Source organism: Tachyglossus aculeatus, chromosome 12, assembly GCF_015852505.1.
Source record: "Tachyglossus aculeatus isolate mTacAcu1 chromosome 12, mTacAcu1.pri, whole genome shotgun sequence".
In the NCBI taxonomy this organism is placed as follows: domain Eukaryota; kingdom Metazoa; phylum Chordata; class Mammalia; order Monotremata; family Tachyglossidae; genus Tachyglossus; species Tachyglossus aculeatus.
This window is the reverse complement of record NC_052077.1, coordinates 43,752,545-43,780,418: the sequence shown is the minus strand read 5'-3', so window position 1 is coordinate 43,780,418 and position 27,874 is coordinate 43,752,545. Positions and strand designations below refer to the sequence as shown.

General features: G+C 48.2%; 1 protein-coding gene across 1 annotated transcript in view; it reads left to right on the top strand.

The window, feature by feature from the left end:
- LOC119935730 (EF-hand calcium-binding domain-containing protein 6-like) overlaps positions 1–27,874 on the top strand; it is an 87,268-nt gene that overhangs the window by 9,905 nt on the left and 49,489 nt on the right. The window contains 7 exon segments of the mRNA XM_038755185.1: positions 9,460–9,731; positions 13,346–13,455; positions 21,579–21,679; positions 22,849–22,926; positions 23,214–23,390; positions 25,353–25,481; positions 27,164–27,264. Coding sequence (XP_038611113.1) covers positions 9,460–9,731; positions 13,346–13,455; positions 21,579–21,679; positions 22,849–22,926; positions 23,214–23,390; positions 25,353–25,481; positions 27,164–27,264 — 968 coding nt within the window.

The following is a 27,874-nucleotide window of genomic DNA, read 5'->3' as shown; positions in this document are numbered from 1 at the left end:
CTCATCTGTAAAATGGGGACTAAGACTGTGAGCCCCACATGGGACAACCTGATAGCCTTGTATCTACCCCGGTGCTTAGAACAGTGCTTGGCACACAGTAAGTGCTTAAAAAATACCGGTATTATTTTCCCAAGCGCTCAGTAATAATAATAATAATGATGATGGCATTTGTTAAGCACTTACTGTGTGCAAAGCACTGTTCTAAGCGCTGGGGGGGGATACAATGTGATCAAGTTGTCCCACGTAGGGCTCACAGTCTTAATCCCCATTTTTACAGATGAGGTAACTGAGGCTCAGAGAAGTTAAGTGACTTGCCCAAGGTCACACAGCAGACTTGTGGCAGAGCTGGGATTCGAACCCATGACGTCTGACTCCAAAGCCCGGGGTCTTTCCACTGAGCCACGCTGCTTCCCCAGTACAGTGCTCTGCACACAGTAAGCGCTCAATAAATACGATTGAATTGAATGAATGAACCCATGACCTTCTGAGTCCTAGACCCATGCCTTAGCCATTAGGCCATGCTGCTTCCACTTGAACTTGCCTCTGTCCCTGTCCCTGTCCCTGTCCCTGTCCCTGCCCCTGCCCCTGCCTCTGTCTCTGTGCATTTAGCTTTAATTCTATTTTTTCTGACGACCTGACCCCTGTCCACATGTTTTGTTTTGTTGTCTGTCTCCCCCTCTAGACTGTGAGCCCGTTGTTGGGTAAGGACCGTCTCTATATGTTGCCAACTTGTATTCATTCATTCATTAGAGAAGCAGCGTGGCTCAGTGGAAAGAACACGGGCTTCGGAGTCAGAGGTCATGGGTTCGAATCCCGACTCTGCCACATGCCTGCTGTGTGACCTTGGGCAAGGCACTTAACTTTCTCTGAGCCTCAGTTACCTCATCTGTAAAATGGGGATTAAGGCTGTGAACCCCACGTGGGACAACTTGATCACCTTGTATTCCCCCTCAGCAATTAGAACAGTGCTCTGCACGTAGTAAGTGCTTAACAAATGCCATTATTATTATTCATTCAATTGTATTTACTGAGCGCTTACTGTGTGCAGAGCACTGTACTAAGCGCTTGGGAAGTACAAGTTGGCACTTTATTTTTATGTACAAGTAAAATAAATAAATAGAGTAATAAACACGTACAAACATATATACATATATAGTTGTACTTCTCAAGTGCTTAGTACAGTGCTCTGCACACTGTAAGCACTCAAGAAATACGATTGAATGAATGAATGAATGAATGAATGAATGAATGAATGCCTCTAATTCTGCCCTTGCCTTTCTCTTTGTCTCTGCCCCTGTCTCTACCCAGCCACCTCCCACCCCAGAGCCACTGGATCGGCCATGAGTAGGGACGGCCAGTCTGACCAGGGGAAGGGGAGGCCTGAGGTTCCAGAGACTGGGGATGGGAGGATTCATTTATTCATATTCAATCGTATTTATTAAGCACTTTCTGTGTACAGAGCACAGTAATAAATAAATAATGGTAGCATTTATTAAGCGCTTACTATGTAAAAAAGCACTGTTCTAAGCACTGGGGAGGTTACAGGGTGATCAGGTTGTTCCACAGGGCTCACAGTCTTAATCCCCATTTTACAGATGAGGGAACTGAGGCACAGAGAAGTGAAGTGACTTGCCCAAAGTCACACAGCTGACAGTTGGCAGAGCCAGGGTTTGAACCCATGACCTCTGACTCCAAAGCCCATGCTTTTTCCACTGAGCCACGCTGCATCATCATCATCATCATCAATCGTATTTATTGAGCGCTTACTGTGTGCAGAGCACTGTACTAAGCGCTTGGGAAGTACAAATTGGCAACATATAGAGACAGTCCCTACCCAACAGTGGGCTCACAGTCTAAAGGGGGAGACAGAGAACAAAACCAAACATACTAACAAAATAAAATAGAATAGATATATACAAGTAAAATAAATAAATAAATAAATAGAGTAATAAATATGTACAAACATATATACATATATACAGGTGCTGTGGGGAAGGGAAGGAGGTAAGATGGGGGGATGGAGAGGGGGACGAGGGGGAGAGGAAGGAAGGGGCAGTACTAATCTCTTGGGAAAGTGCAGTATAACAACAAGCAGTGGCATTCCCTGACCACAACGAGCTCACGGTCTAAATAATAATAATGATGGTATTTGTTAAGCACTTACTATGTGCAAAGCACTCTTCTAAGCGCTGGGGAGGTTACAAGGTGATCAGGTTGTCCCACGGGGGGCTCACAGTTTGAATCCCCATTTTACAGATGAGGTAACCGAGGCACAGAGAAGTTAAGTGAATTGTCCAAAGTCACAAAGCTGACAGGTGGCGGAGCCGGGATTTGAACCCATGACCTCTGACTCCAAAGCCCGGGCTCTTTCCACTGAGCCACGCATCAATACAAATCAATTAAATTGCAGGTATATGCGTAAGTGCTGTGGGGATAGGAAGAGGGGAGCAAGTCAGGGAGACGCAGAAGGGAGTGCTCTGCACATAGTAAGCGCTCAATAAATACGATTGATGATGAGGAAAAATGGGGCTTAGTTTGGGAGGGCCTCTTGGAGGAGAGGTGTGTTTTATAAAGCTTTGAAGAGCGGGATGAGTAACCCCCAGCTCTAGTCAGTCAATTGTATTTATCGAGCACTTACTGTGCGCAGAGCACTGTACTAAGCAGTTGGGACAATACATCAGTATAACAGACACAGTCCCAACCCACAACCGGCTTACAATATAAAGGGGAAGACAGATATTAATATAAATGAATTAATAACAGCTATGTTTATAAGTGCTGTGGAGCGGCTCGGGGGGGATGAATAAAGGGAGCACGTCAGGGTGATGCAGAAGAGGAAAGGAGGGCTTAGTCCCGGAGGGCCTCTTGGAGGAGATGGGCCTTCAATAGCCCTTTGAAGTGGGAAGAGCAATTTTCCATCGGATACGAAGAGGGAGGGTGTACCAGGGCAGAGGTAGGATGTGGTCCAGTGGTCGGCGGTGAGATAGACAAGCGCTTAGTACAGTGCTCTGCACACAGTAAGAGCTCAGTAAATACGACTGAATGAATGAAAGGGGGACAGTGAGAAAGTTATCATTAGAGGAGCGACTGGGTTATTCATTCATTCATTCAGTCATATTTATTGAGCGCTTACTGTGTGCAGAGCACTGTACTAAGCGCTTGGGAAGCACAAATTGGTAACATATAGAGACCCAGCAGCGGGCTCACAGTCTAGAAGGGGGAGACAGAGAACAAAACAAAACATATTAACAAAATAAAATAAATAGAATAAATAGTAGGAGCAGCGAGGAGGGGGCAAGGTAATGGACGACGGCTTTAAAGCCAATGGTGAGGAGCTTCTGTTTGATGCGGAGGTGGATGGGCAACCACTAGAGGTTCTTGAGGAGAGGGGAAACATTTTGGTAGAAAAATGATGCGGACACTGTTGGGTAGGGACCGTCTCTATATGTTGCCAACTTGTACTTCCCAAGCGCTTAGTACAGTGCTCTGCACACAATAGGTGCTCAATAAATAGGATTGATTGATTGATTGAAGTACGGACTGGAGTGGAGAGAGACAGGAGGCAGGGGGGTCAGCCAAGAGGCTGATGCGGTAATCCAGGCAGGATAGGAGTGATTGTATTAATGTGGTGGTGGTTTGGATGGCGAGGAAAGCGTGGAGTTTAGTGATGTTGTGAAGGGTTGAAGTCCACCTGGAGGCAGGTCCCTTGGGCTCTGGTGGCCGGAGGAGGACAGAGAGGGAATGGTGAGGCGAGGAGGATCCGCACACCTAGAAATGCAGTCGGTCTTCAGTCTTCCTGGTCTTCACACCAGGAAGGGCCCGTGGCTACTACTGTAATTTTATTTATTTGTATTGATGTCTTTTTATTTCATCATCATCATCATCAATCGTATTTATTGAGTGCTTACTATGTGCAGAGCACTGTACTAAGCGCTTGGAAAGTACAAATTGGCAACATCTAGAGACAGTCCCTACCCAACAGTGGGCTCACAGTCTAAAAGGGGGAGACAGAGAACAAAACCAAACATACTAACAAAATAAAATAAATAAAATAGATATGTACAAATAAAATAAATAAATAGAGTAATAAATATGTACAAACATATATACATATATACAGGTGCTGTGGGGAAGGGAAGGAGGTAAGATGGGCAGGATGGAGGGGGGACGAGGGGGAGAGGAAGGAAGGGGCTCAGTCTGGGAAGGCCTCCTGGAAGAGGTGAGCTCTCAGTAGGGCCTTGAAGGGAGGAAGAGAGCGAGCTTGGCCGATGTTGGGAGGGATTGGGGGCATTCCGGGCCAGGGGGAGGACGTGCGCTGGGGGTCGACGGTGGGACAGGCGAAAACGAGGCCCGGTGAGGAGATTAGCGGCGGAGGAGCGGGGGGTTCGGGCTGGGCTGGAGAAGGACAGAAGGGAGGTGAGGGAGGAGGGGACGAGGGGATGGATGGACGGCCTGGAAGCCCAGGGTGAGGAGTTATTTGTATCAATGTCTGCCTCCACCCCTCTAGACTGTGAGGTCGTTGAGAGCAGGGATTGTCAGCCTTAACTGTTGCATTGTACTTTCTCAGTGATAATGATGGTATTTGTCAAGCACTTACTATGTGCCAGGCACTGTACTAAGCGCTGGGGTGAATGCAAGCAACTTCGGGTTGGACACAGCCCCTGTCCCACATGGGGCTCACGATCTCAATCCCCATTTTACAGATGAAGCACAGAGAAGTGAGATCATCATCATCATCATCAATCGTATTTATTGAGCACATACTGTGTGCAGAGCACTGTACTAAGCACTTGGGAAGTACAAGTTGGCAACATCTAGAGACAGTCCCTACACAACAGTAGGCTCACAGTCTAAAAGGGGGAGACAGAGAACAAAACCAAACATACTAACAAAATAAAATAAATGGAATAGATATGTACAAGTAAAATAAATGAATAAATAGATAGAGTAACAAACATGTACAAACATATATACATATATACGGGTGCTGTGGGGAAGGGAAGGAGGTAAGATGGGGGGGATGGAGAGGGGGACGAGGGTGCCCAAGGTCACACAGCAGACAAATGGTGGGGTCCGGATTAGAATCCATGACCTTCTGACTCCCAAGTCCGTGCTCTAGCCACTAGGTCATACTGCTTGTACATATTTATTACTCTATTTATTTATTTTATTCGTACATATTTATTCTATTTATTTTATTTTGTTAATATGCTTTGTTTTGTTGTCTGCCTCCCCCTTCTAGACTGTGAGCCCACTGTTGGGTAGGGACCATCTCTAGATGTTGCCAACTTGTCCTTCCCAAGCGCTTAGTACAGTGCTCTGCACACACTAAGCGCCCAATAAATACGATTGAATGAATGAATGAATGACTGTGAGCTCGTTGTGGACGGGGATTGTCACTCTTTATTGTTGTACTGCACTTTCCCAAGCGCTTAGTACAGTGCTTTACACGCAGAGAAGCAGTGTAGGCTAACAGATATAGCACATGCCCGGGAATCAGAAGGACCTGGGTTCTAATTCCGCTCCTCCACTTGTCTTCTCTGTGACCCGAACCACTTAACTTCTCTGAGCTGCAGTTCCCTCATCTGTAAAATGGGGATTAAGACTGTGAGTCCCACCTGGGACAACCTGATTATCCTGAATCTACCCCAGCGCTTAGAACAGTGCTGAGAAGCAGCGTGGCTCAGTGGAAAGAGCGTGGGCTTTGGAGGCAGAGGTCATGGGTTCAAATCCCGACTCTGCCAATTGTCACCTGTGTGACTTTGAGCAAGTCACTTCACTTCTCTGGGCCTCAGTTCCCTTATCTGGAAAATGGGGATTAAGACTGTGAGCCCTCCGGGGGACAACCGGATCACTTTGTAACCTCCCCAGCGCTTAGAACAGTGCTTTGCATATAGTAAGCACTTAATAAATGCCATTATTATTACATAGTAACCACTTACCCATTGTTGGGTAGGGACCATCTCTATATGTTGCCGACTTGTACTTCCCAAGCGCTTAGTACGGTGCTCTGCACACAGTAAGCGCTCCATAAATACGATCGAATGAATTATTGTTATTTAGACTGTGAGCCCACTGTTGGGTAGGGACCGTCTCTACATGTTGCCAACTTGTACTTCCCAAGCGCTTAGTACGGTGCTCTGCACACAGTAAGCGCTCCATAAATACGATCGAATGAATTATTGTTATTTAGACCGTGAGCCTACTGTTGGGTAGGGACCGTCTCTACATGTTGCCAACTTGTACTTCCCAAGCGCTTAGTCCAGTGCTGTGCACACAGTAAGCGCTCCATAAATACGATCGGATGAAGTATTGTTATTATTACTACAGTAAGCGTTTAATAAATACGATTGAATCATCATCATCATCAATCGTATTTATTGAGCGCTTACTGTGTGCAGAGCACTGGACTAAGCGCTTGGGAAGTACAAGTTGGCAACATATAGAGACAGTGAATGTGCTGGGCCGGCCGACTGAATGAGGAGTGTCCAGCTTGGGTGGATGCCGCGGGGAGGAGGGGCCGGTGGGGAGTGGTACCCGGAAGTTTTCCCGTTGCCATGGCAACTGGTACTTCCCATCCCGCTCCCCCTCAGAGCCGGACCCAGCCGAGGGAGGCCAAACAGCTTCAGGCTCTGCTCTAGACGCCCCGGCACTAGACCTCTCAGCCCACTCCCCACCAGGTAACAGCCGCCACTAGGGATCGTGGCTTAGTGGCAGGAACGTGGGTTTGGAAGTCAGAGGACGTGGGTTCTAATCCTGCCACCTCCACATTCATTCCGTCGTATTTATTGAGCGCTTACTGTGTGCAGAGCACTGGACTAGGCGCCTGGGAAGTACAAGTTGGCAACATAGAGAGACGGTCCCTACCCAACAACGGGCTCTTGTCTACTCCTTCTATCTACTCTGCCTATCTACTCCACTCCTCCTCCACTAGAGAAGCAGCGTGCCTCAGTGGAAAGACCCCGGGTTTGGAGTCAGAGGTCGTGGGTTCAAATCCCGGCTCTGCCACTTGTCTGCTGTGTGGCCTTGGGCAAGTCACTTCACTTCTCTGGGCCTCAGTTCCCTCATCTGTAAAATGGGGATTAAGACTGTGAGCCCCCGGTGGGACAACCTGATCGCCTTGTAAACTCCCCAGTGCTTAGGACAGTGCTTTGCACATAGCAAGCACTTAATAAATGCCATCATTATTATTATTATTATTCAAATCCACCAGACAATTAGTCTCCCCCGCTTCAAAGCCTTATTGAAGGCCCATCTCCTCCTAGAGGCCTTCCCAGACTAAGCCCAGTGCTTAGAACAGTGCTTTTCACATAGTAAGCGCTTAATGAATGCCATCATTATTATTATTATTATTATTCAAATCCACCAGACAATTAGTCTCCCCCGCTTCAAAGCCTTATTGAAGGCCCATCTCCTCCTAGAGGCCTTCCCAGACTAAGCCCAGCACTTAGAACAGTGCTTTGCACATAGTAAGAGCTTAATAAATGCCATTGTTATTATTATTATTATTCAAATCCACCAGACAATTAGTCTCCCCCTCTTCAAAGCCTTATTGAAGGCCCATCTCCTCCTAAAGGCCTTCCCTGACTAAGCCCCACTTTTCCTCATCTTCCACTCCCTTCTGCATCACCCTGACTTGCTCCCTTTGCTCTCCCCCACTCTCCCCACCCCACAGCACTTATGTATATATATACATGTACATGACAGATATATACATGTATGTATATATATATACATGTACATGACAGATATATACATGTATGTATATATATATATATCTGTCATTCTATTTATTTATACTGATGTCTTTATTTATACTGATACGTGTCTCCCACCCTCTAGACTGTGAGCTCGTTGTGGGCAGTACAATATTGCTGTATTGTACTTTCCCATACACTTAGTACAGTGCTCTACACACAGTAAATATGATTGAATGAATGAATGAATATTTGCCACCCCACAGCACCTAGCCATAATTTATTTATTTATAATAATAATGATGGCATTTGTATATATATATATGTGTGTATATATATATATATATCTGTCATTCTATTTATTTATACTGATGTCTTTATTTATACTGATACCTGTCTCCCACCCTCTAGACTGTGAGCTCGTTGTGGGCAGTACAGTATTGCTGTATTGTACTTTCCCATACACTTAGTACAGTGTTCTACACACAGTAAATACGATTGAATGGATGAATGAATATTCACCACCCCACAGCACCTAGCCATAATTTATTTATTTATAATAATAATGATGGCATTGTTTAGCACTTACTATGTGCAAAGCAGTAGTTCTAAGCTCTGGGGAGGATACAAGGTGATCAGGTTGTCCCACGTGGGGCTCACAGTCTTAATCCCCATTTTACAGATGAGGGAACTGAGGCACAGAGAAGTGAAGTGACTTGCCCGAAGTCACACAGTTGACAATTGGTGGAACTGGAATTTGAACCCATGACCTCTGAGTCTCAAGCCTGTGCTCTTTCTGCTGAGCCATGCTGCTTCTCATGTCCAGTTCCCCATTTAGACTTGCTTTTGGCAGGGACTGTGTCTGTTGTATATAGAGAAGCAGCGTGGCTCAGTGGAAAGAGCCCGGGCTTTGGAGTCAGAGGTCATGGGTTCAAATCCCGGCTCTGCCAATTGTCAGCTGTGTGACTTTGGGCAAGTCACTTAACTTCTCTGGGCCTCAGTTACCTCATCTGTAGAATGGGGATGAAGACTGTGAGCGCCCAGTGGGACAACCTGATCACCTTGTAACCTCCCCAGTGCTTGGAACAGTGCTTTGTACATAGTAAGTGCTTAATAAATGCCATCATTATTATTATTATTATTATATTGCTGGGTCGTACTCTCCCAAGCTCTTAGTGCAGTTCCATGCACACAGTAAGTGCTCAATAAATCCAATTGATTGATTGATTGATTGATTTTCCTCTGCCTGTCTGAGGACCTGCCTGTCTGCCTGCCAGGTTCTACATCTTGTTTGGTCTCTCTGGGTGTGACTGTCAATCAATCAATCAATCAATCAATCAATCGTATTTATTGAGCGCTTACTGTGTGCAGAGCACTGGACTAAGCGCTTGGGAAGTACAAGTTGGCAACATATAGAGACAGTCCCTACCCAACAGTGGGCTCACCGTCTAGAGAAGCAGCATGGCTCAGTGGAAAGAGCATGGGCTTTGGAGTCAGAGGTCATGGGTTCAAATCCCGGCTCTGCCAACTGTCAGCTGTGTGACTCTGGGCAAGTCACTTCACTTCTCTGGGCCTCAGTTACCTCATCTGTAAAATGGGGATTAAAACCGTGAGCCCCCCATGGGACAACCTGATCACCTTGCAGCCTCCCCAGCGCTTAGAACAGTGCTTTGCACGTAGTAAGCGCTTAACAAATACCATCATCATTATTATTATTAGAAGGGCTCACTGTCAGTCAGTCAGTGTCCATCTCTCCGTCCAGGATGGCTGTGACGACTGGCCGGATTCTTAGTCCTCGGTCCCACCCGCCGCCCCAGCTGCTGCCCCCCATCCCGCACCCGCTGTCCCGCCTGGGAGACCCCGACAGCCTCTCCCTGCGTGGCGTGTCCCATGGGGGCAACGTGGGAGGCCGCTGCGGACAAAAGAGGGGACCGGAGGGGACAGAGCCCGGGCAGCCCCCCGACGTGTTCAATCTCCCGCCAAAAGAAGGCTCCTCCAACACCATCCAGGCCCACCACTGGCGCTCGCTACCGGGTGAGTGTGGAGCGGGGGAGAATAATAATTATAATACTCACTACGGCATTTGTTAAGCGCTTACTATGTGCCAGGCAAAGCAAACCATCATCATCATCATCAATCGTATTTATTGAGCGCTTACTGTGTGCAGAGCACTGGACTAAGCGCTTGGGAAGTCCAAGTTGGCAACATCTAGAGACAGTCCCTACCCAGCAGTGGGCTCACAGTCTAAAAGGGGGGAGACAGAGAACAAAACCAAACGTCATCATCATCATCATCAATCGTATTTATCGAGCGCTTACTATGTGCAGAGCACTGGACTAAGCGCTTGGGAAGTACAAATTGGCAACATCTAGAGACAGTCCCTACCCAACAGTGGGCTCACAGTCTAAAAGGGGGAGACAGAGAACAAAACCAAACGTCATCATCATCATCATCAATCGTATTTATCGAGCGCTTACTATGTGCAGAGCACTGGACTAAGCGCTTGGGAAGTACAAATTGGCAACATCTAGAGACAGTCCCTACCCAACAGTGGGCTCACAGTCTAAAAGGGGGAGACAGAGAACAAAACCAAACGTCATCATCATCATCATCAATCGTATTTATTGAGCGCTTACTATGTGCAGAGCACTGTACTAAGCGCTTGGGAAGTACAAACTGGCAACATATAGAGACAGTCCCTACCCAACAGTGGGCTCACAGTCTAAAAATATACTAACAAAATAAAATAAATCAGGTTGGACACAGCCCCTGCCCCACGTGGGGCTCACAGTCTCAATCCCCATTTTACGGATGAGGGAACTGAGGACTAGAGAAGTGAAGTGGCTTGCCCAAGGTCACACAGGGTACAAGTGGCAGAGCTGGGATTAGAACCCATGACCTTCTGACTTTGAGGCCCATGCTTTACCCACTGAGGGGGCAAACTGGGAGCTTCTGGAGGATTGGCTTCAGGGGCTCACCCCGGGGGCCTCAAGTAAGGAGAAGGAATTGTCCTTGCAGGAAACTGGGATGGCAGAGGATTTCAGCAGGTGCCAGAGGGATTTGGACAGAGCCGTCCATGCGGAGCCACTGGGAGAGACTCAGGGATGGAGAGGGGAGAGTCCGGGGTGTTGGATGATCCCTATAGTCACTGGGGGAGAGTCAGGGGTGTTGGAAAGTCTGTGCTGGGTTTCTGGGGTTTGGGTGTCTCCCCCAAAACCCCAAACAGAACAAAAACCCAACAGCAGTATCTCTCCTTGGCTGCTTCTAGACTGTGAGCCCGCTGTTGGGTAGGGACCGTCTCTATATGTTGCCAACTTGGACTTCCCAAGTGCTTAGTCCAGTGCTCTGCACACAGTAAGCGCTCAATAAATACGATTGAATGAATGAATGAATGAATGGGGGAGAGTCAGGGATGGAGAGGGGAGAGTCAGGGGTGTTGGATGGTCCATTCCTGACCAGGAGAATGGGTCTTGGGGAGGCTGTGAGTTTCTAGACTTTTGAGCCCACTATTGGGTAGGGACTGTCTCTTTATGTTGCCAACTTGTACTTCCCAAGCACTTAGTCCAGTGCTCTGCACACAGTAAGCGCTCAATAAATACGACTGAATGAATGAATGAATGAATGGGGGAGAGTCAGGGATGGAGAGGGGAGAGTCAGGGGTGTTGGATGGTCCATTCCTGACCAGGAGAATGGGTCTTGGGGAGGCTGTGAGTTTCTAGACTTTTGAGCCCACTATTGGGTAGGGACTGTCTCTTTATGTTGCCAACTTGTACTTCCCAAGCACTTAGTCCAGTGCTCTGCACACAGTAAGCGCTCAATAAATACGATTGATGATGATGATGATGACGATAGACTGTGAGCCCGTTGTTGCGTAGAGACCGCCTCTATATGTTGCCAACTTGTACTTCCCAAGTGCTTAGTCCAGTGCTCTGCACACAGTAAGCGCTCAATAAATACAATTGAATGAATGAATGAATGAATGGGGGAGAGTCAGGGATGGAGAGGGGAGAGTCAGGGGTGTTGGATGGTCCATTCCTGACCAGGAGGACGGGTCTTGGGGAGGCTGTGAGTTTCTAGACCGTGAGCCCGTCGTTGGGTAGGGACCGTCTCTATATGTTGCCAACTTGTACTTCCCAAGCGCTTAGTCCAGTGCTCTGCACGCAGTAAGCGCTCAATAAATACGATTGAATGAATGAGGCACCGGCCCACAGCTCCTCCAGGATTCCTGTTGCTGCTGTCAGATACAACCCTGAGTCGGCTCTGAGCTGGGGGTGTCTCTCAGGGGCCGCTGGAATCCGTGGCTTGGACCCGAGCCCCCACCCAGGTCAGCCACACCGCGGCCCAGCCTCACAGCCGGGGCCCAACTTGTACTTCCCAAGCGCTTAGTACAGTGCTCTGCACACAGTAAGCACTCAATAAATATGATTGATTGATTGATTGATTGACGGCCACCAGGTCTCCTCCCCCAAGATGAAACTACAGCAGGTGGAAGGACCAGGACCATCTTTATGGGCATCCTCAGGCCTGGTCTGGGCTCAGACAGTCAGTCAGTTATAATAATAATAATAATGGCTTTTGTTAAGTGCTTACTATGTGCCAAGCGCTGTTCTAAGCGCTGGGGGGGATAGAAGGTCATCAGGTTGTCCCACATGGGGCTCACAGTCTTAATCCCCATTTTACAAGTAAGGTAACTGAGGCCCAGGGTAGTTAAGCGACTTGCCCAAAGTCACACTGCAGGCAAGAGGCAGAGGCAGGATTTGAACCCATGACCTCTGACTCCCAAGCCCGTGCTCTTTCCACTGAGTTATGTTTATTGAGCATTCACAACGTGCAGAACACTGTACTAAGCGCTTAGAGAAGCAGCGTGGCTCAGTGGAAAGAGCCCGGGCTTTGGAGTCAGAGGTCATGGGTTCGAATGCCGACTCCACCACATGTCTGCTGTGTGACCTTGGGCAAGTCACTTCACTTCTCTGAGCCTCAGTTCCCTCATCTGGAAAATGAGGATGAAGACTGTGAGCCCCACGTGGGACAACCTGATCACCTTGTATCCTCCCAGCGCTTAGAACAGTGCTTTGCACATAGTAAGCGCTTAACAAATGCCATCATTATTATTATTATTATTACAGTATAACAATAAAAAGATGCATACCCTGTTCATGACGAGCTCACAGTCTAAAGGGGGAGAGATAAATTAATATAGACATATAAAATTACCAATATGTTGTCAAGTGCTGTGGGGCTGGGAGGGGGGATGAATAAAGGGAGCAAATCCGGGCGACCCAAAAGGAGTGGGATAAGAGGAAAGGGGGAATGAGTCAGGGAAGACTTTTTGGAGGAGTTGTCCCTTCTGTAAGACTTTGAAGGTAAGGGTGGGAGCGTTATTGTCTGTCGGGTATGAGGAGGGAAGGCATTGCAGCGCTTAGTACAGTGCTTTGCACACAGTAAGCGCTCAATAAATACAATTGAATGAATGAATGAATGAATTCCAGTCCAGAGGCAGGACGTGGGAGGAAGGTGGGTGGCATCTCCCATGCCACCCGGGAGATGCCACGTGGGTCTGGGAGTTGGAAACAGGACCCTGGCCACTCCTGGGGGCAGGAGTGGTCCAGCCAAGTCACTAACTCTCTGTGCTTGGGTTGTCGCCCCAGCCCTGCCGGCGCGCGTCGGCGTGGGAAGTCGGGGGAAACTTGTCGGCAGCAGGGAGAGCCAGTCCTCGCTGTCATGGCCCAGGACCCGGCTCCAGAGCGACGTGGTTGAGGTATGGTTGCTGTTCTTATTATCGGTAGCATTTGGAATCAAGCGCTTAGTACAGCGCTCTGCACACGGGAAGCGCTCAATAAATACGATTGAATGAATAACATCACTAATATTAGTATCATTCCTGATCACTAATGATATTAGCGAGAAGCAGCGTGGCTCAGGGGAAAGAGCACGGGCTTTGGAGTCAGAGGTCAGGGGTTCGAATCCCAGCTCCGCCACCTGTCTGCTGTGTGACCTGGGGCAAGTCACTTCACTTCTCTGAGCCTCAGCTACCTCATCTGTAAAATGAGGATTAAGACTGTGAGCCCGAGGTGGGACAACCTGATCACCTTGTATCCCCGCAGTGCTTAGAACAGTGCTTTGCACATAGTGAGCACTTAACAAATGCCATTATTATTATCATTATTATTAATGATTCTACAAATGGCATGTCAAGCACTTTCAGTGTGTCAGGCACGGGAAGCTGGGTGGCTTGGTGAGACAGTTGTTGGATATGAAGAGGGAGGGCATTCCAGGCCTGAGGCAGGAAGTGGGCGAGAGGTCAGTCTCTTTTGCAGGCTCCTCCTCCCCCTCCCATCCCCTTACTGTAGGGGTTCCTCAAGGGTCAGTTCTTGGTCCCCTTCTGTTCTCGATCTACACTCACTCCCTCGGTGAACTCATTCTCTCCCACGGCTTCAACTATCACCTCTACGCTGATGACACCCAGATCTCCATCTCTGCCCCTGATCTCCCCCCCTCTCTCCAGGCTTGCATCTCCTCCTGCCTTCAGGACATCGCCATCTGATTGTCTGCCCGCCACCTAAAACTCAACATGTCCAAGACTGAACTCCTTGTCTTCCCTCCCAAACCCTGCCCTCTCCCTGACTTTCCCATCTCTGTTGACGACACTACCATCCTTCCCGTCTCACAGGCCCGCAACCTTGGTGTCATCCTCGACTCCACTCTCTCATTCACCCCTCACATCCAAGCCGTCACCAAAACCTGCCGGTCTCAGCTCCACAACATTGCCAAGATCTGTCCTTTCCTCTCCATCCAAACCGCTACCCTGTTCGTTCAAGCTCTCATCCTATCCCGTCTGGACTACTGTATCAGCCTCCTCTCTGATCTCCCATCCTCATGTCTCTCCCCACTTCAATCCATACTTCATGCTGCTGCCCGGATTGTCTTTGTCCAGAAACGCTCTGGGCATGTTACTCCCCTCCTCAAAAATCTCCAGTGGCTAACAATCAATCTGCGCATCAGGCAGAAACTCCTCACCCTCGGCTTCCAGGCTGTCCATCACCTCACCCCCTCCTACCTCACCTCCCTTCTGTCCTTCTCCAGCCCAGCCCACACCCTCCGCTCCTCTGCCGCTAATCTCCTCACCGTGCCTCGTTCTCGCCCGTCCCGCCGTTGACCCCCGGCCCACGTATTCCCCCGGGCCTGGAATGCCCTCCCTCTGCCCATCCGCCAAGCTAGCTCTCTTCCACCCTTCAAGGCCCTACTGAGAGCTCACCTCCTCCAGGAGGCCTTCCCAGACTGAGCCCCTTCCTTCCTCTCCCCCTCGTCCCCCTCTCCATCCCCCCCATTTTACCTCCTTCCCTTCCCCACAGCACCTGTATATATGTACATATGTCTGTACATATTTATTACTCTATTTATTTATTTATTTATTTATTTTGCTTGTACATACCTATTCTATTTATTTTATTTTGTTAGTATGTTTGGTTTTGTTCTCTGTCTCCCCCTTTTAGACTGTGAGCCCACTGTTGGGTAGGGACTGTCTCTATATGTTGCCATCTTGTACTTCCCAAGCGCTTAGTACAGTGCTCTGCACACAGTAAGCGCTCAATAAATACGATTGATTGATTGATTGATTGATTAAATGCTTACTATGTTCCAACCACTGGGGTAGATTCAATTTAATCAGATCGGACACAATCCCTGTCCCACTTGGGGCTCCCACTCTTAATCCCTGTTTTACAGATGAGGCAACTGAGGCCCCGCCCTACCTCCTTCCCCTCCCCACAGCACCTGTATATATGTTTGTACAGATTTATTACTCTATTTATTTTACTTGTATGTATTTACTATTTATTTTGTCAATGATGTGCTTCTAGCTTTACTTCTATTTATTCTGATGACTTGACACCAGACCACATGTTTAGTTTTGTTGTCTGTCTCCCCCTTCTGTTGTTGGGTAGGGACCGTCTCTATATGTTGCCAACTTGTACTTCCCAAGCACTTAGTACAGTGCTCTGCACACAGTAGGCGCTCAATAAATACGATTGAATGAGTGAGCGAATGAATGAATGAATGAATGAATGAATGAATGAATGGCCCTGGGCGTAACTCTCCATGTGGTGCCAGGTGTGACCGGGGCACGGATCTGTACGTTGTTCTTGGTGGAACAGGAACTTTGGGAGCATTATAATAATAATAATAATAATGGTATTTATTAAGCACTTACTAGGTGCTAGGCACTGTACTAAGCACTGGGGTGGATACAAGCAAATCAGGTTGGGCACAGTCCCTGTCCCACGTGGGGCTCACAGTCTCAATCCCCGTTTTACAGATGAGGATATAGCATCCATTCCCTGAGTTCGGGGTGTTTCTTTGGAGTATGCCAGTCGGCTTCCAGCGTTGCCCAGTCCCCGGGGGCAACCCCCAACCCGGGCAGCTCCCAAGGCCCACAGGCAAGCCAGCATTTCTGACTGAACCCATTTCCCTGTTTTGAGAGTTTTAGTGGTGTTTCCGGGTTTCCTAGCAGGGTGCTCTCCTGCAAAGCCAACGTATTAAAAGCCCAGGCGATATTTACTCTACCCATATCAGTGACAGTCACTTGACGGAGAGTCTGATGACTGGGTGCTGAAAGGATCAGGAGTTTTCTAAAATGTGCACGTTGGGAATCCTACTGTGAAGCACACAAACACACACATGCCCACACCCATACTCGCACACATTTACACAATTTCCACAAACAACTAGAGGAAAGAGCACAGGCTTTGGCAGTCAGAGGACCTGGTTCTAATTCTGGCTCTGCCTGATGCCTGCTCAGTGGCCTTGGGAAAGTCACTTAAGTTCTCGGTGCCTCAATTTCTTCATCTGTAAAATGGAGATTAAATACCTGTTCTTTCTCCCTATTAGACTGCAGGCCTCATGTGGGAAGTGGACTGTGTCTGACCTGAGAATGTTGTTTCTTCCACAGTGCTTGACACATACCACGATTATTTTTACACACGTGCAGGCATGCAGATGGCTTTTATTGAGTACTTACCGTGTGCAGCACACTGTATTGAGCACTTGGGAGAGTACAATACAGTAAGAATAAAGAATCTCTGCCCTCAAGAAGTTTACAATCTAGTAGGTGGAGACAGACATTTAAAATAAATTTCAGATAGGGGAAGCAAGTGAGTTTAAGAACCTCCAGTGCTTGCCCATCCATCTCTGCATCAAACAGAAACACCTCGCAGTCGGCTTTAAAGCAGTCTATCATCTTGCCCCCTCCTAATCAACCAATCAATCAATCAATCGTATTTATTGAGCACTGTACTAAGCACTTGGGAAGTCCAAGTTGGCAACATATGGCAACAGTCCCTACCCAACAGTGGGCTCACAGTCTAAAAGGGGGAGACAGAGAACAAAACCAAACATGCTAACAAAATAAAATAAATAGAATAGATATGTACAAGTAAAATAAATAAATAAATGAATAAATAGAGTAATAAATATGTACTAACATATATCCATACATACAGGTGCTGTGGGGAAGGGAAGGGAAGGAGTAGAAAATCACCTCGCTGATTTTCTACTCCAGCCCAGCCCTCACACTTCGCTCCTCTAACGCTAACCTTCTCACTGGACCTCCATTTCATTTATCTCACCGCTGACCTCTCGCCCACTTCCTGCCTCAGGCCTGGAATGCCCTCCCTCTTCATATCCAACAATTACTCTCTCCACCTTCAAAACCTTATTGAAGGCACTTCTCCAAGAAGCCTTCCCCGACTAAGCCCCCTTCCCTTCCCTCCCCTCTTCCCTTCCCCTTCCCTCTTCTCCCACTCCTTTCTCCTTGACTTGCTCCCTTTGATAATTGTTTACTATGTGCCAAGCACTGTTCTAAGAGCTGGGGAGGTTACAAGGTGATCAGATTGTCCCATGGGGGCCTCACAGTTATAATAATAACAATAATAATAATGATGGTATTTATTAAGTTCTTACTATGTGCAAAGTACTGTTCTAAGCGCTGGGGAGGTTACAAGGTGATCAGGTTGTCCCAGGGGGGCCTCACAGTCTTAATCCCCACTTTACAGAAGAGGTACCTGAGGCACAGATAAGCTAAATGACTTGCCCAAAGTCACACAGCTGACAGAGTCAGGATTTGAACCCATGACCTCTGACTCCAAAGCCCGGGCTCTTTCCACTGAGCCACGCTGCTTCTCTTTACTGAGCTCTTACGTGTGCATCCCCCCCCCACAGTCCCACAGCACTTCTGTTCATATCTGTAATTTTAATTTATGTCTATATAAATATAAAAATAGAATTGTTATAACTGTTATTTATATTAATGTCTCCCTCCCCCTCTAGACTGTAAGCTCGTTGTGGGCAGGGAATATATGTTTACTGTTATATTATACTCTCCCAAATGCTTAGTATAGTTCTCTGCACATGGTAAGAGCTCAGTAAAGAGAAGCAACGTGGCTTAGTGGAATGAGAACCGGCTTGAGAGTCAGAGGACGTAGGTTCTAATCCCTGCTCCTCCACTTGTCGGCTGTGTGACCTTGGGCAAGCCACTTACTGTCTCTATGCCTCAGTTACCTCATCTGTAAAATGGGGATGAAGACTGTGAGCCCCTCGTGGGGCAACCTGATGACCTAGTATCTACCCCAGCACTTAGAACAGTGCTTGGCACATAGTAAGCACTTAACAAATACCATAAATAATTATTATTATAAATACAATTGAATGAATGAATAATTTTATTTATTTATATTAATGTCTGTCTCCCCCTATTGACTGTAAATTCGTTGTGGGCAGGGAATATGTCTGTTATATTGTTATACTGTATTCTCCCAAGTGTTTAGTATAGTGCTCTGCACAGTGTAGTTATTATACTGTACTCTCCCAAGCTCTCAATAATTACGACTGACTGACTGACTGACTAATACTAACAATAATGATGGTATTTGTTAAGAGCTTATTATGTGCCAGGCACTGTAATAAGCTCTAGGTTGGATACAACCTAAAGAAGCAGCGTGGCTCAGTGGAAAGAGCATGGGCTTTGGAGTCCCCCCTTTGTCTCCCCCTTTTAGACTGTGAGCCCACTGTTGGGTAGGGACTGTCTCTAGATGTTGCCAACTTGTACTTCCCAAGCGCTTAGTACAGTGCTCTGCACACAGTAAGCGCTCAATAAATGCGATTCATTGATTGATTGATTGAGTCAGAAGTCATGGGTTCAAATCCCAGCTCCGCCAATTGTCAGCTGTGTGACTTTGGGCAAGTCGCTTAACTTCTCTGTGCCTCCGTTATCTCATCTGTAAAATGGGGATTAAGACTGTGAGCCCCCACCGTGGGACAACCTGATCACCTTGTAACCTCCCCAGCGCTTAGAACAGTGCTTTGCACATAGTAAGCGCTTAATAAATGCCATTATTATTATAGAAGCAATCGACTGTACCTGTTCCTTCCCTAGACTGGCCACCGAAGTGGTTGCCCTTTGATTTCTGGGGAGGCCAGGCCTGCGCTGGCCGGGGGAAGTTATCATCTCGACCTTTGTAAGGGGATCCGGGACGTGGCATGAGAGCCCTGTATGCGATCCAGAGACCTCAGCTGCCCTTGTCCTCCTCCTCCTTCCCTCCTTCTCCTCCCCTCCCGGGGCTGGGATAATTGGGATATTCTCTACCAGAGATTTCATCCCCCTAGAGTTTTGCATTATGAAGAATCTAATTATAACAGCCGTCATTAACAGCCTCCTCTTGGAAACGGTTGCTTGAAAACATACCCAAAAGCCAAAGTCGTTAACAGGGAACGGGACCAGGTGATTGTGCCAGTAACCCCGGACGACGCTCCCCGCCAAGTTCCTTCCCTATCTCTCAGCTCCCGTGACAGCAGGGAGCTACCGGATTTTTATCTTCCCACCCAAGCCAGGACTTTCCCATCACTGTAGACGTCACCACCGTCCTTCCTGTCTCACCAGCCCGTAATCTTGGCCTTATCCTTGACTCCTCTCTCAAATTCAACCCACATATTCAATCCGTCACCAAATCCTACCCGTCCCACCTTCACGACATCTCTAAAGTCCGCCCGTTCTTCTCCATCCATACTGTTACTATGGTAATACAATCACTCATCCTATCCCGCCTAGATTACTGCATCAGCCTCTTGGCTGACCTCCCACCCTCCTGTCTTTCCCCACTCCAGTCCATACTTTACTGTGCCACCTGGATCATTTTTCTACAAAAACGGTCTGGACACCCCACTTCTCAAAAAAACTCCAGTGGTTATCCATCCACCTCCGTGCCAAACAAAAATTCCTGTCCATTGGCTTTAAAAGCAGTCCATCACCTTGCCCCCTCCTACCTCACCTTGCCTCTCGCCTTCTGCAACCGAGCCTACACGCATCACTCCTCTAGCAGTAACCTTCTCACTCTGCCTCCATCTCTCCTGACTTGCTGCCGACTCCTAGCCCACTCCCTCCTCAAACAGCCACTCTCCTCCACTTCAAAGTCCGATTGAAGGCCCATCTCCTCCAAAAGGCCTTTCCAGACTAAACCCCACTTTTCCTTATCTCCCACTCCCTTCTTCATCACCAGTGACTTACTCTCTTTGCTCTTCCCTCCTCCCAGCCCCAAAGCACTTATGTACATATCTGTAATTTTATTTATCGCTTTGCCCTTCCCCGCTCCCAGCCCCAAAGCATTTATGTAAATATCTGTAATTTTATTTACTTGAATTGCTGTCTGTCTCCCCCACTCTAGACTGTGAGCTCATTGTGGGCAGGGAGGAAATGTCACTGTTTATTGTTGTATTGTACTTCCCCAAGTGCTAAATACGGTGCTCTTTTCTCCCCCTTTTAGACTGTGAGCCCACTGTTGGGTAGGGACTGTCTCTATATGTTGCCAACTTGTACTTCCCAAGCGCTTAGTACAGTGCTCTGCACATAGTAATCGCCCAATAAATACGATTGATTGATTGATTGATTGCTCTTACTGCTCTTGTAAACTCATTGAGGTCCTTCTGACTCCCAAGCCCGTGGTCTATGGAAAGAGCACGGGTTTGGGAGTCAGAGGTCGTGGGTTCCAATCCCAGCTCCACCACTTGTCAGCTGTGTGACTTTGGGCAAATCACTTCACTTCTCTGTGCCTCAGTTACCTCATATGTAAAATGAGGATTAAGACTGTGAGCCCCAAGTGGGACAAACTGATTATCTTGTATCTACTCCAGCGCTTAGACCAGTGCTTGGCACATAGTAAGTGCTTAACAAATACCATCATTATTATTGTTATCCATTAAGCCATGCTGTTCTGGTGCCTACCCTCTACCTGCTGTACATATTTATTACTCTATTTATTTATTTATTTATTTATTTATTTTACTTGTACATATCTATCCTATTTATTTTATTTTGTTAGTATGTTTGGTTTTGTTCTCTGTCTCCCCCTTTTAGACTGTGAGCCCACTGTTGGGTAGGGACTGTCTCTATATGTTGCCAATTTGTACTTCCCAAGCGCTTAGTACAGTGCTCTGCACATAGTAAGCGCTCAATAAATACGATTGATGATGATGATGATGCTGGATGACAGACGCTCAGGCCTGGCACCGGGCATTAGAGGGCATGGCTTGGTTCTCTCAGTACGCAGCTTCTCATGCCACGGTCTCGGGGGGCTGGCGTTACGGAGTCAGAGAATGTTTTTGTGCTAGTGCACCCTCGGTTTGGACAGACGACGACGTGTCAGTAAGCGCTCAATAAATACGATTGAATGAATGGTGTTGGAAGAAATGGTTGTGGACCAGTGTGTGTTGTCAGGTGAGGCCTGTGCGATCTGCTGCGTGTTCTTTCACTTGGAGTTGTTTCACTTGGGATGTGACGTGGGGTGTCCCCTCTCCCCGGTCCCGGCCCCAGCCCAGGCCTCCCTTTCCTTCCAGCTTGAGACCTCGCTGCGGGAGAAGATGAGAGCTGGAGGCTTAACCACCTTGAAGCGGCTGTTCAGGAACTTGGACCCGGAGAGCAGGGGCTTGGTGGGAAGGTACCTCATGGGGCTGGGGGCGGGGGGCTGGGGACCAGGGGAATCAATCAATCAATCAATCAATCAATCAATCAATCGTATTTATTGAGCGCTTACTGTGTGCAGAGCACTGTACTAACACTTGGGAAGTACAAGTTGGCAACATATAGAGACAGTCCCTACCCAACAGTGGGCTCACAGTCTAAAAGGGGGTGACAGAGAACAAAACCAAACATGCTAACAAAATAAAATAAATAGAATAGGTATGTACAAGTAAAATAAATAAATAAATAGAGTAATAAATATGTACAAACATATATACATATATACAGGTGCTGTGGGGCTGGGACCGCAGCATGGTCTGGGTCTCCCGGGAGCCCCTGGATTTTGTCCTAGGGGATAGGAAGAGGGAGAGGGCATGGCTTCAGGGAGGAAGAGAAAGGAGAGAGGCCATGGCTTGGGAGAGGAGGAGAAAGAGGAGAGGACATGTCAGTCTGTCAGTCATATTCATTGAGCACTTACTGCACTCAGAGCACTATACTTTTTTTTAATGGCATTTATTAAGTGCTTACTATGTGCAGAGCACTCTTCTAAGCGCTGAACTTGGGAGACTACAATACAATAGTAAGCAGACACATCCCCTGCCCACATGGGCTTGAAGGGGGAGGAGGAAACGGAGAGGGCAAAGCTGGGGGGAGGAAGAGGAAGGGGAGAGGACATGACTTAGGGGAGGAGGAGGAGGAGGAAGGGGGAGCGGTCCCAGCTGGGAGTTGGTGGTGGAGGTTTATTTATTCATTCATTCATTCATTCATTCAATCGTATTTATTGAGCGCTTACTGTGTGCAGAGCACTGTACTAAGCGCTTGGGAAGTCCAAGTTGGCAACATAGAGAGATGGTCCCTACCCAACAGCGAGCTCACAGTCTAGAAGGGGGAGACAGACAACACAACAAAACATATTAACAAAATAAAATGAATAGTAAATGTGTACAGGTAAAATAAATGGAGTAGTAAATCTGTATGAACATATATACAGGTGCTGTGGGGAGGGGAAGGAGGTAGGGCAGGGGGAGAGGAAGGAGGGGGCTCAGTCTGGGAAGGCCTCCTGGAGGAGGTGAGCTCTCAGTAGGGCTTTGAAAGGAGGAAGAGATTTATCTGGGTGCCCCTTCTGTACCTCCTGTGCCCACCCAGGGCCGCACTCCCTGCTATGCTGGCCCAGTTCCTGGGAAAGGCCGTGAGTGCCCAGCATTGCCGGAGACTCCTGCTCAGGTAAGGAGACGGGGTGGGATGGGGTGCTGCTGGATATGCAATGGGGAACGGGGTGGAGGAGGGGGCTTGGGCATGGCAAAGTGACAGGGAGTGGGGGGTTTTCCATGACCACCCAGCAGAGGCAATCCCAGTTTGACCCGGCCCATTTGGCTGCCCCCGATTGTTTTCCTGAAATTCCTACAGTGTCTCTCTTCACCCCCGCTCGTCACCCTAGTGCCTCAGAGCCCCCCTGGATTGGCTTTTGGTTGGTGGGGAAGAGATGTGGAAGAAACACTGTATCTTTTCAGGCTGAAGCTCCAGGACAAGAATCCCATCAGCCTGGAGGAGTTGTATATGGCAGTGAGGGACCCTCTTCCCTCTGCTGGAGTTCCTGAGTGGTTTGACCCTTTCCAGCGGCAGGGAGGAGGGACACGGAAGACGGCCATCCAGGTGCACGTCCAGCTCCAGGAAATAGCGAGACAAAGGTGGAAGCCTCCATCTTCTCGTCCCGGGGGCTGAGGGCACGACCACAGTAGTGACGTGGGAGTTTGTTCTTTCTTCCCCATGGTTCACTGGCTGGGACAGAGCTGTGTGGGCCATGGTGCCACTTGACCCCGTCATGGCCATAACAATAATAATAATAATAACAGTATTTGTTAAGTGCTTACTATGTGCCGGGCACTGTACTAAGTGCTGGGGTGGCTATAAGCAAATCGGGATGGACACAGTCCCTGTCCCACTTGGGGCTCACAGTCTCAATCCCCATTTTCCGGATGAGGTAACTGAAGCCCAGAAAAGTGAAGTGACTAGCCCAAGGTCACACAGCAGACAAGTGGCAGAGCCTGGATTAGAACCCATGACCTTCTGACTCGCGGGCCTGTGCTCTATCCACTATGGCTTCTAGACTGGAAGGCCGTTGTTTCTAGACTGTGAGCCCGTTGTTGGGTAGGGATTGTCTCTGTTGTCGAGCTGTACTTTCCAAGCGCTTAGTACAGTGCTCTGCACACAGTAAGCGCTCAATAAGTACGATTGAATGAATGGATGAATGGCATGCTGCTGGGAGTTTGTCCTTTCCTCCTTGTGGTGCCCCGGTCCAGGCAGAGCCCTGAGCTGTGTGAGCCATGGTGCGACCTACCCAGTTGTGAACTTGCACACAATCTGGTGCCTAGAGGATAGACTTCGGGTCTGGGGGTCAGAAGGTAATGGGTTCTAATCCCAGCCCCGCCACTCATCTGCTGTGTGACCATGAGCAACTCACTTCATTTCTCTGGGCCTCAGTTCTCTCATCTGTAAAATGGGGATTAAGACTGTGAGCCCTACGTAGGACAAAGGCTGTGTCCAACCTGATTTACTTGTATCCACCCCTGGCACAAAGTAAGCACTTAAGAAGCAGCTTGGCTCAGTGGAAAGAGCCCGGGCTTTGGAGTCAGAGGTCAGGGGTTCAAAGCCCGGCTCTGCCAACTGTCAGCTGTGTGACTTTGGGCAAGTCACTTCACTTCTCTGGGCCTCAGTTCCCTCATCTGGAAAATGGGGATTAATACCGTGAGCCCCCCGTGGGACAATCTGATCACCTTGTATCCCCCCAGTGCTTAGAACAGTGCTTTGCACATAGTGAGCGCTTAACAATACCATCAATATTATTGTTATTATTAACAATCATTATTATTATTATAGGAATGGTGGGGAGCTGAAAGCGTTGAAAGGACCACATATAGAGACGGTCCCTACCCAACAATGGGCTTGGATCCACCCCAGTGCTTAGTACAGTTAACAAATACCACAATTATTGTTATTATTATTATTACTATTAAGCATTTACCGTGTTCAGAGCACTGTACCAAGTGCTTGGGAGAGTAAAATATACCAATTATAGGAGACGCTTTCCCTGCCCACAGTGAGGTTTCAGTCTAGAGGGGGAGACAGACAGTCATAGACATAAATTATGGATCGGTACAGGGGGTTGAGGGGCGGAGATTTGTGGAGTGGTGTAGAGTAATAAATATTACTCTATTTATTTATTTATTTTACTTGTATGTATCTATTCTATTTATTTTATTTTGTTAGTATATTTGGTTTTGTTCTCTGTCTCCCCCTTTTAGACTGTGAGCCCACCGTTGGGTAGGGACCGTCTCTATATGTTGCCAACTTGTACTTCCCAAGAGCTTAGTACAGTGCTCTGCACACAGTAAGCGCTCAATAAATACGATTGGTGATGATGATGATGACCAGAGGTGGGTGGGGTGTGATCCTGGGAGGCTTCCCGGAAGAGGTGCTTTATTTTTTTTGGCTGCATTGGCAGGGGAGAAGAGGACCGAGGAGGGGAACCAGCAGAGTTGGCTGTGATTGCCATCCAGAAGGGTCCCATGGACCAGGTCTGGGACCAAATGGATCCGGAAGGCCGGGCCGGGGGCTCCGGCTCAGGGTCTTGTCTTTCTGGACACCACCAGGTTCTTGGATCTGTTCCCCCAGAGAAGTCGGGCCGACGGAGGCAGGATTGTGCGGCCCGAGTTCAAGGACCTCCTGACCCAACTGGGCTTTCACCTGGAAGACAGGGAGTTCGAGAAACTCTGGGCACGGTAAGCCTCTCCCTCATGTTTCCTGGATCCAGGCTACCCCCAACCCCATCCCCGATCCCCCCAGCCACGGATCCCCAGCCCACCAGCGTTTACTCCCCAGGCCGCGGCAGGCTGGGACCACGGATGGGGTCCAGGAGGTCTGTTTGTCATTTCAAGGAGACCCCCAAAGCAGACAGCTAACCCCTAGCCCCAACTGATGCTCAACCAGGGCTACATCCCATGGGCCCTGTGTCATGTATATATGTACCTGTATATATACCTGTATATATGTATATATGTTTGTACATATTTTTTTACTCTATTTATTTATTTATTTATTTAATTTATTTGTACATATCTATTCTATTTATTTTATTTTGTTAGTGTGTTTGGTTTTGTTCTCTGTCTCCCCCTTTTAGACTGTGAGCCCACTGTTGGGTAGGGACTGCCTCTATATGTTGCCAATTTGTACTTCCCAAGCGCTTAGTACAGTGCTCTGCACATAGTAAGCGCTCAATAAATACGATTGATGATGATGATGATGATGTTCAGGGATCATCGGGGCCCCGGCGATCCAGGGAGGGTCTCTGCAGGCTGAACCACCTCTGAACTTGGGACCAGCCCCAGACGTCAGCAGCTGGCCTCCCCCGAGAGCGCTGGCCCTGGGTCTCTCTCCTGAGGACTGGGGTCTGCTGGCGGGGACCTGAGCCGCTTCACGGCATCTTCAGGCTTTCTAGTGGCCCCCAACTCCTGAAGGTTCTTGTTCTCGTGGCTCCCGGAGTTCTTCCCAGGATTCTGGCCCAGCTGCCTCAGTTTCCCCAAGGGTTAACAGGGCTGTCTGCGGTGGGTGCTTTGGGGTCATTTGCAAATACTAAACATATTGACTTGCTTGTCTTTCTTGTCCTCTGAAGCAAAGGACAGTCTGGTTCCTCTGGCCCAAACAAACTCTCAGCCCCTTCCCTCCACCTCACATCCCCTCAATCCCCCCAAACAAGGACCACAGCTTCCCATCTGGGGGCTGTCAGGCTGCAGTCAGGGCTGGCTCTCGAGATGTGGGGGCCTTCTTCTCCACCTCCCCGCAATCCCAGGGATTGCTCGGGAATTCTGTAGGGCGGGAAGCATCACGTCTCAATCCAGGTCCCCAAAACGTCCCTCGGCCAGCCCCCGCCGTGTCGTCTATCATTCATTCATTCATTCAATCGTATTTATTGAGCGCTTACTGTGTGCAGAGCACTGTACTAAGCGCTTGGGAAGTACAAGTCGGCAACATATAGAGATGGTCCCTACTCAACAACGGGCTCACAGTCTAGAAGGGGGAGACAGACAACAAAACAAAACATGTATCCCAGTAAGGTAGAAGACCTGGGTTTCCTTCAAAGGCTGTTTTCTCTTTGCTATTGACTAACTTAATAACTTCTCTACGCATTAGCGTCCTCATCTTTAAGGCTAAAGTGATCCCACGGATTTGACGAGCTCTTCTTTAATTTTTCAAGAATGACACAGATTCATCTTGTATTCAAGTTCAACACACTTGGTCTGCTTGCTAAAAAAAAATGAAGTTTTGAGACCAGAATTTCTTAAGTATACCCATTACTAATCTGAAAGCCATTTCAGAATCATCTTCACATTCTCCCTCGATAGTGATGGTTTATTCTTCCATTCTCAAGAAACTTCCTTGGCAGTAGAAAGTCTATTCCCTTCAGGTACGATACGCGGGGCCTGGGGATTCTCACCGGAGAAGATCTGTGGCAGAGGCTGGGGCCTGGCCCTCCGAACTCAGCGTCCAACAAGCCAGAGGGTCCAGGTAAAGGCTCAAACCTAGGAAGACCCCCCATGCCTCCTCTCTCCCTCCTGCTGTCCCCCCCTTCTCCCCTTCCTCTACCAGGAACGTATAAGTGAAAGTTCATCCCTCTAGATGAACATCTTCTAGACTGTGAGCCCACTGTTGGGTAGGGACTGTCTCTATATGTTGCCTACTTGTACTACCCAAGCGCTTAGTACAGTGCTCTGCACACAGTAAGTGCTCAATAAATACAATTGATTGATTGATCGATTGATTGATCCCTCCCCCAATCAATTCCCCACACCCCATCCTGAAAAATGAAGCTGAAATCCGCCGAGAGACACGAAGAGTGCAAGGGAGGGGGAGAGGAAGAGGAGGGGGTGTTTGGAGTCCCTAGATCATAATAATAATTACGACACTTGTTAATAATAATAATTATAGCATTTATTAAGCGCTTACTATGTGCAAAGCACTGTTCTGAGCGCTGGGGAGGTTACAAGGTGATCAGGTTGTCCCTTGGGGGGCTCACAGTCTTCATCCCCATTTTACAGATGAGGTCACTGAGGCCCAGAGAAGTGAAGTGATTTGCCCAAAGTCACACAGCTGACAATTGGCGGAGCCGGAATTTGAA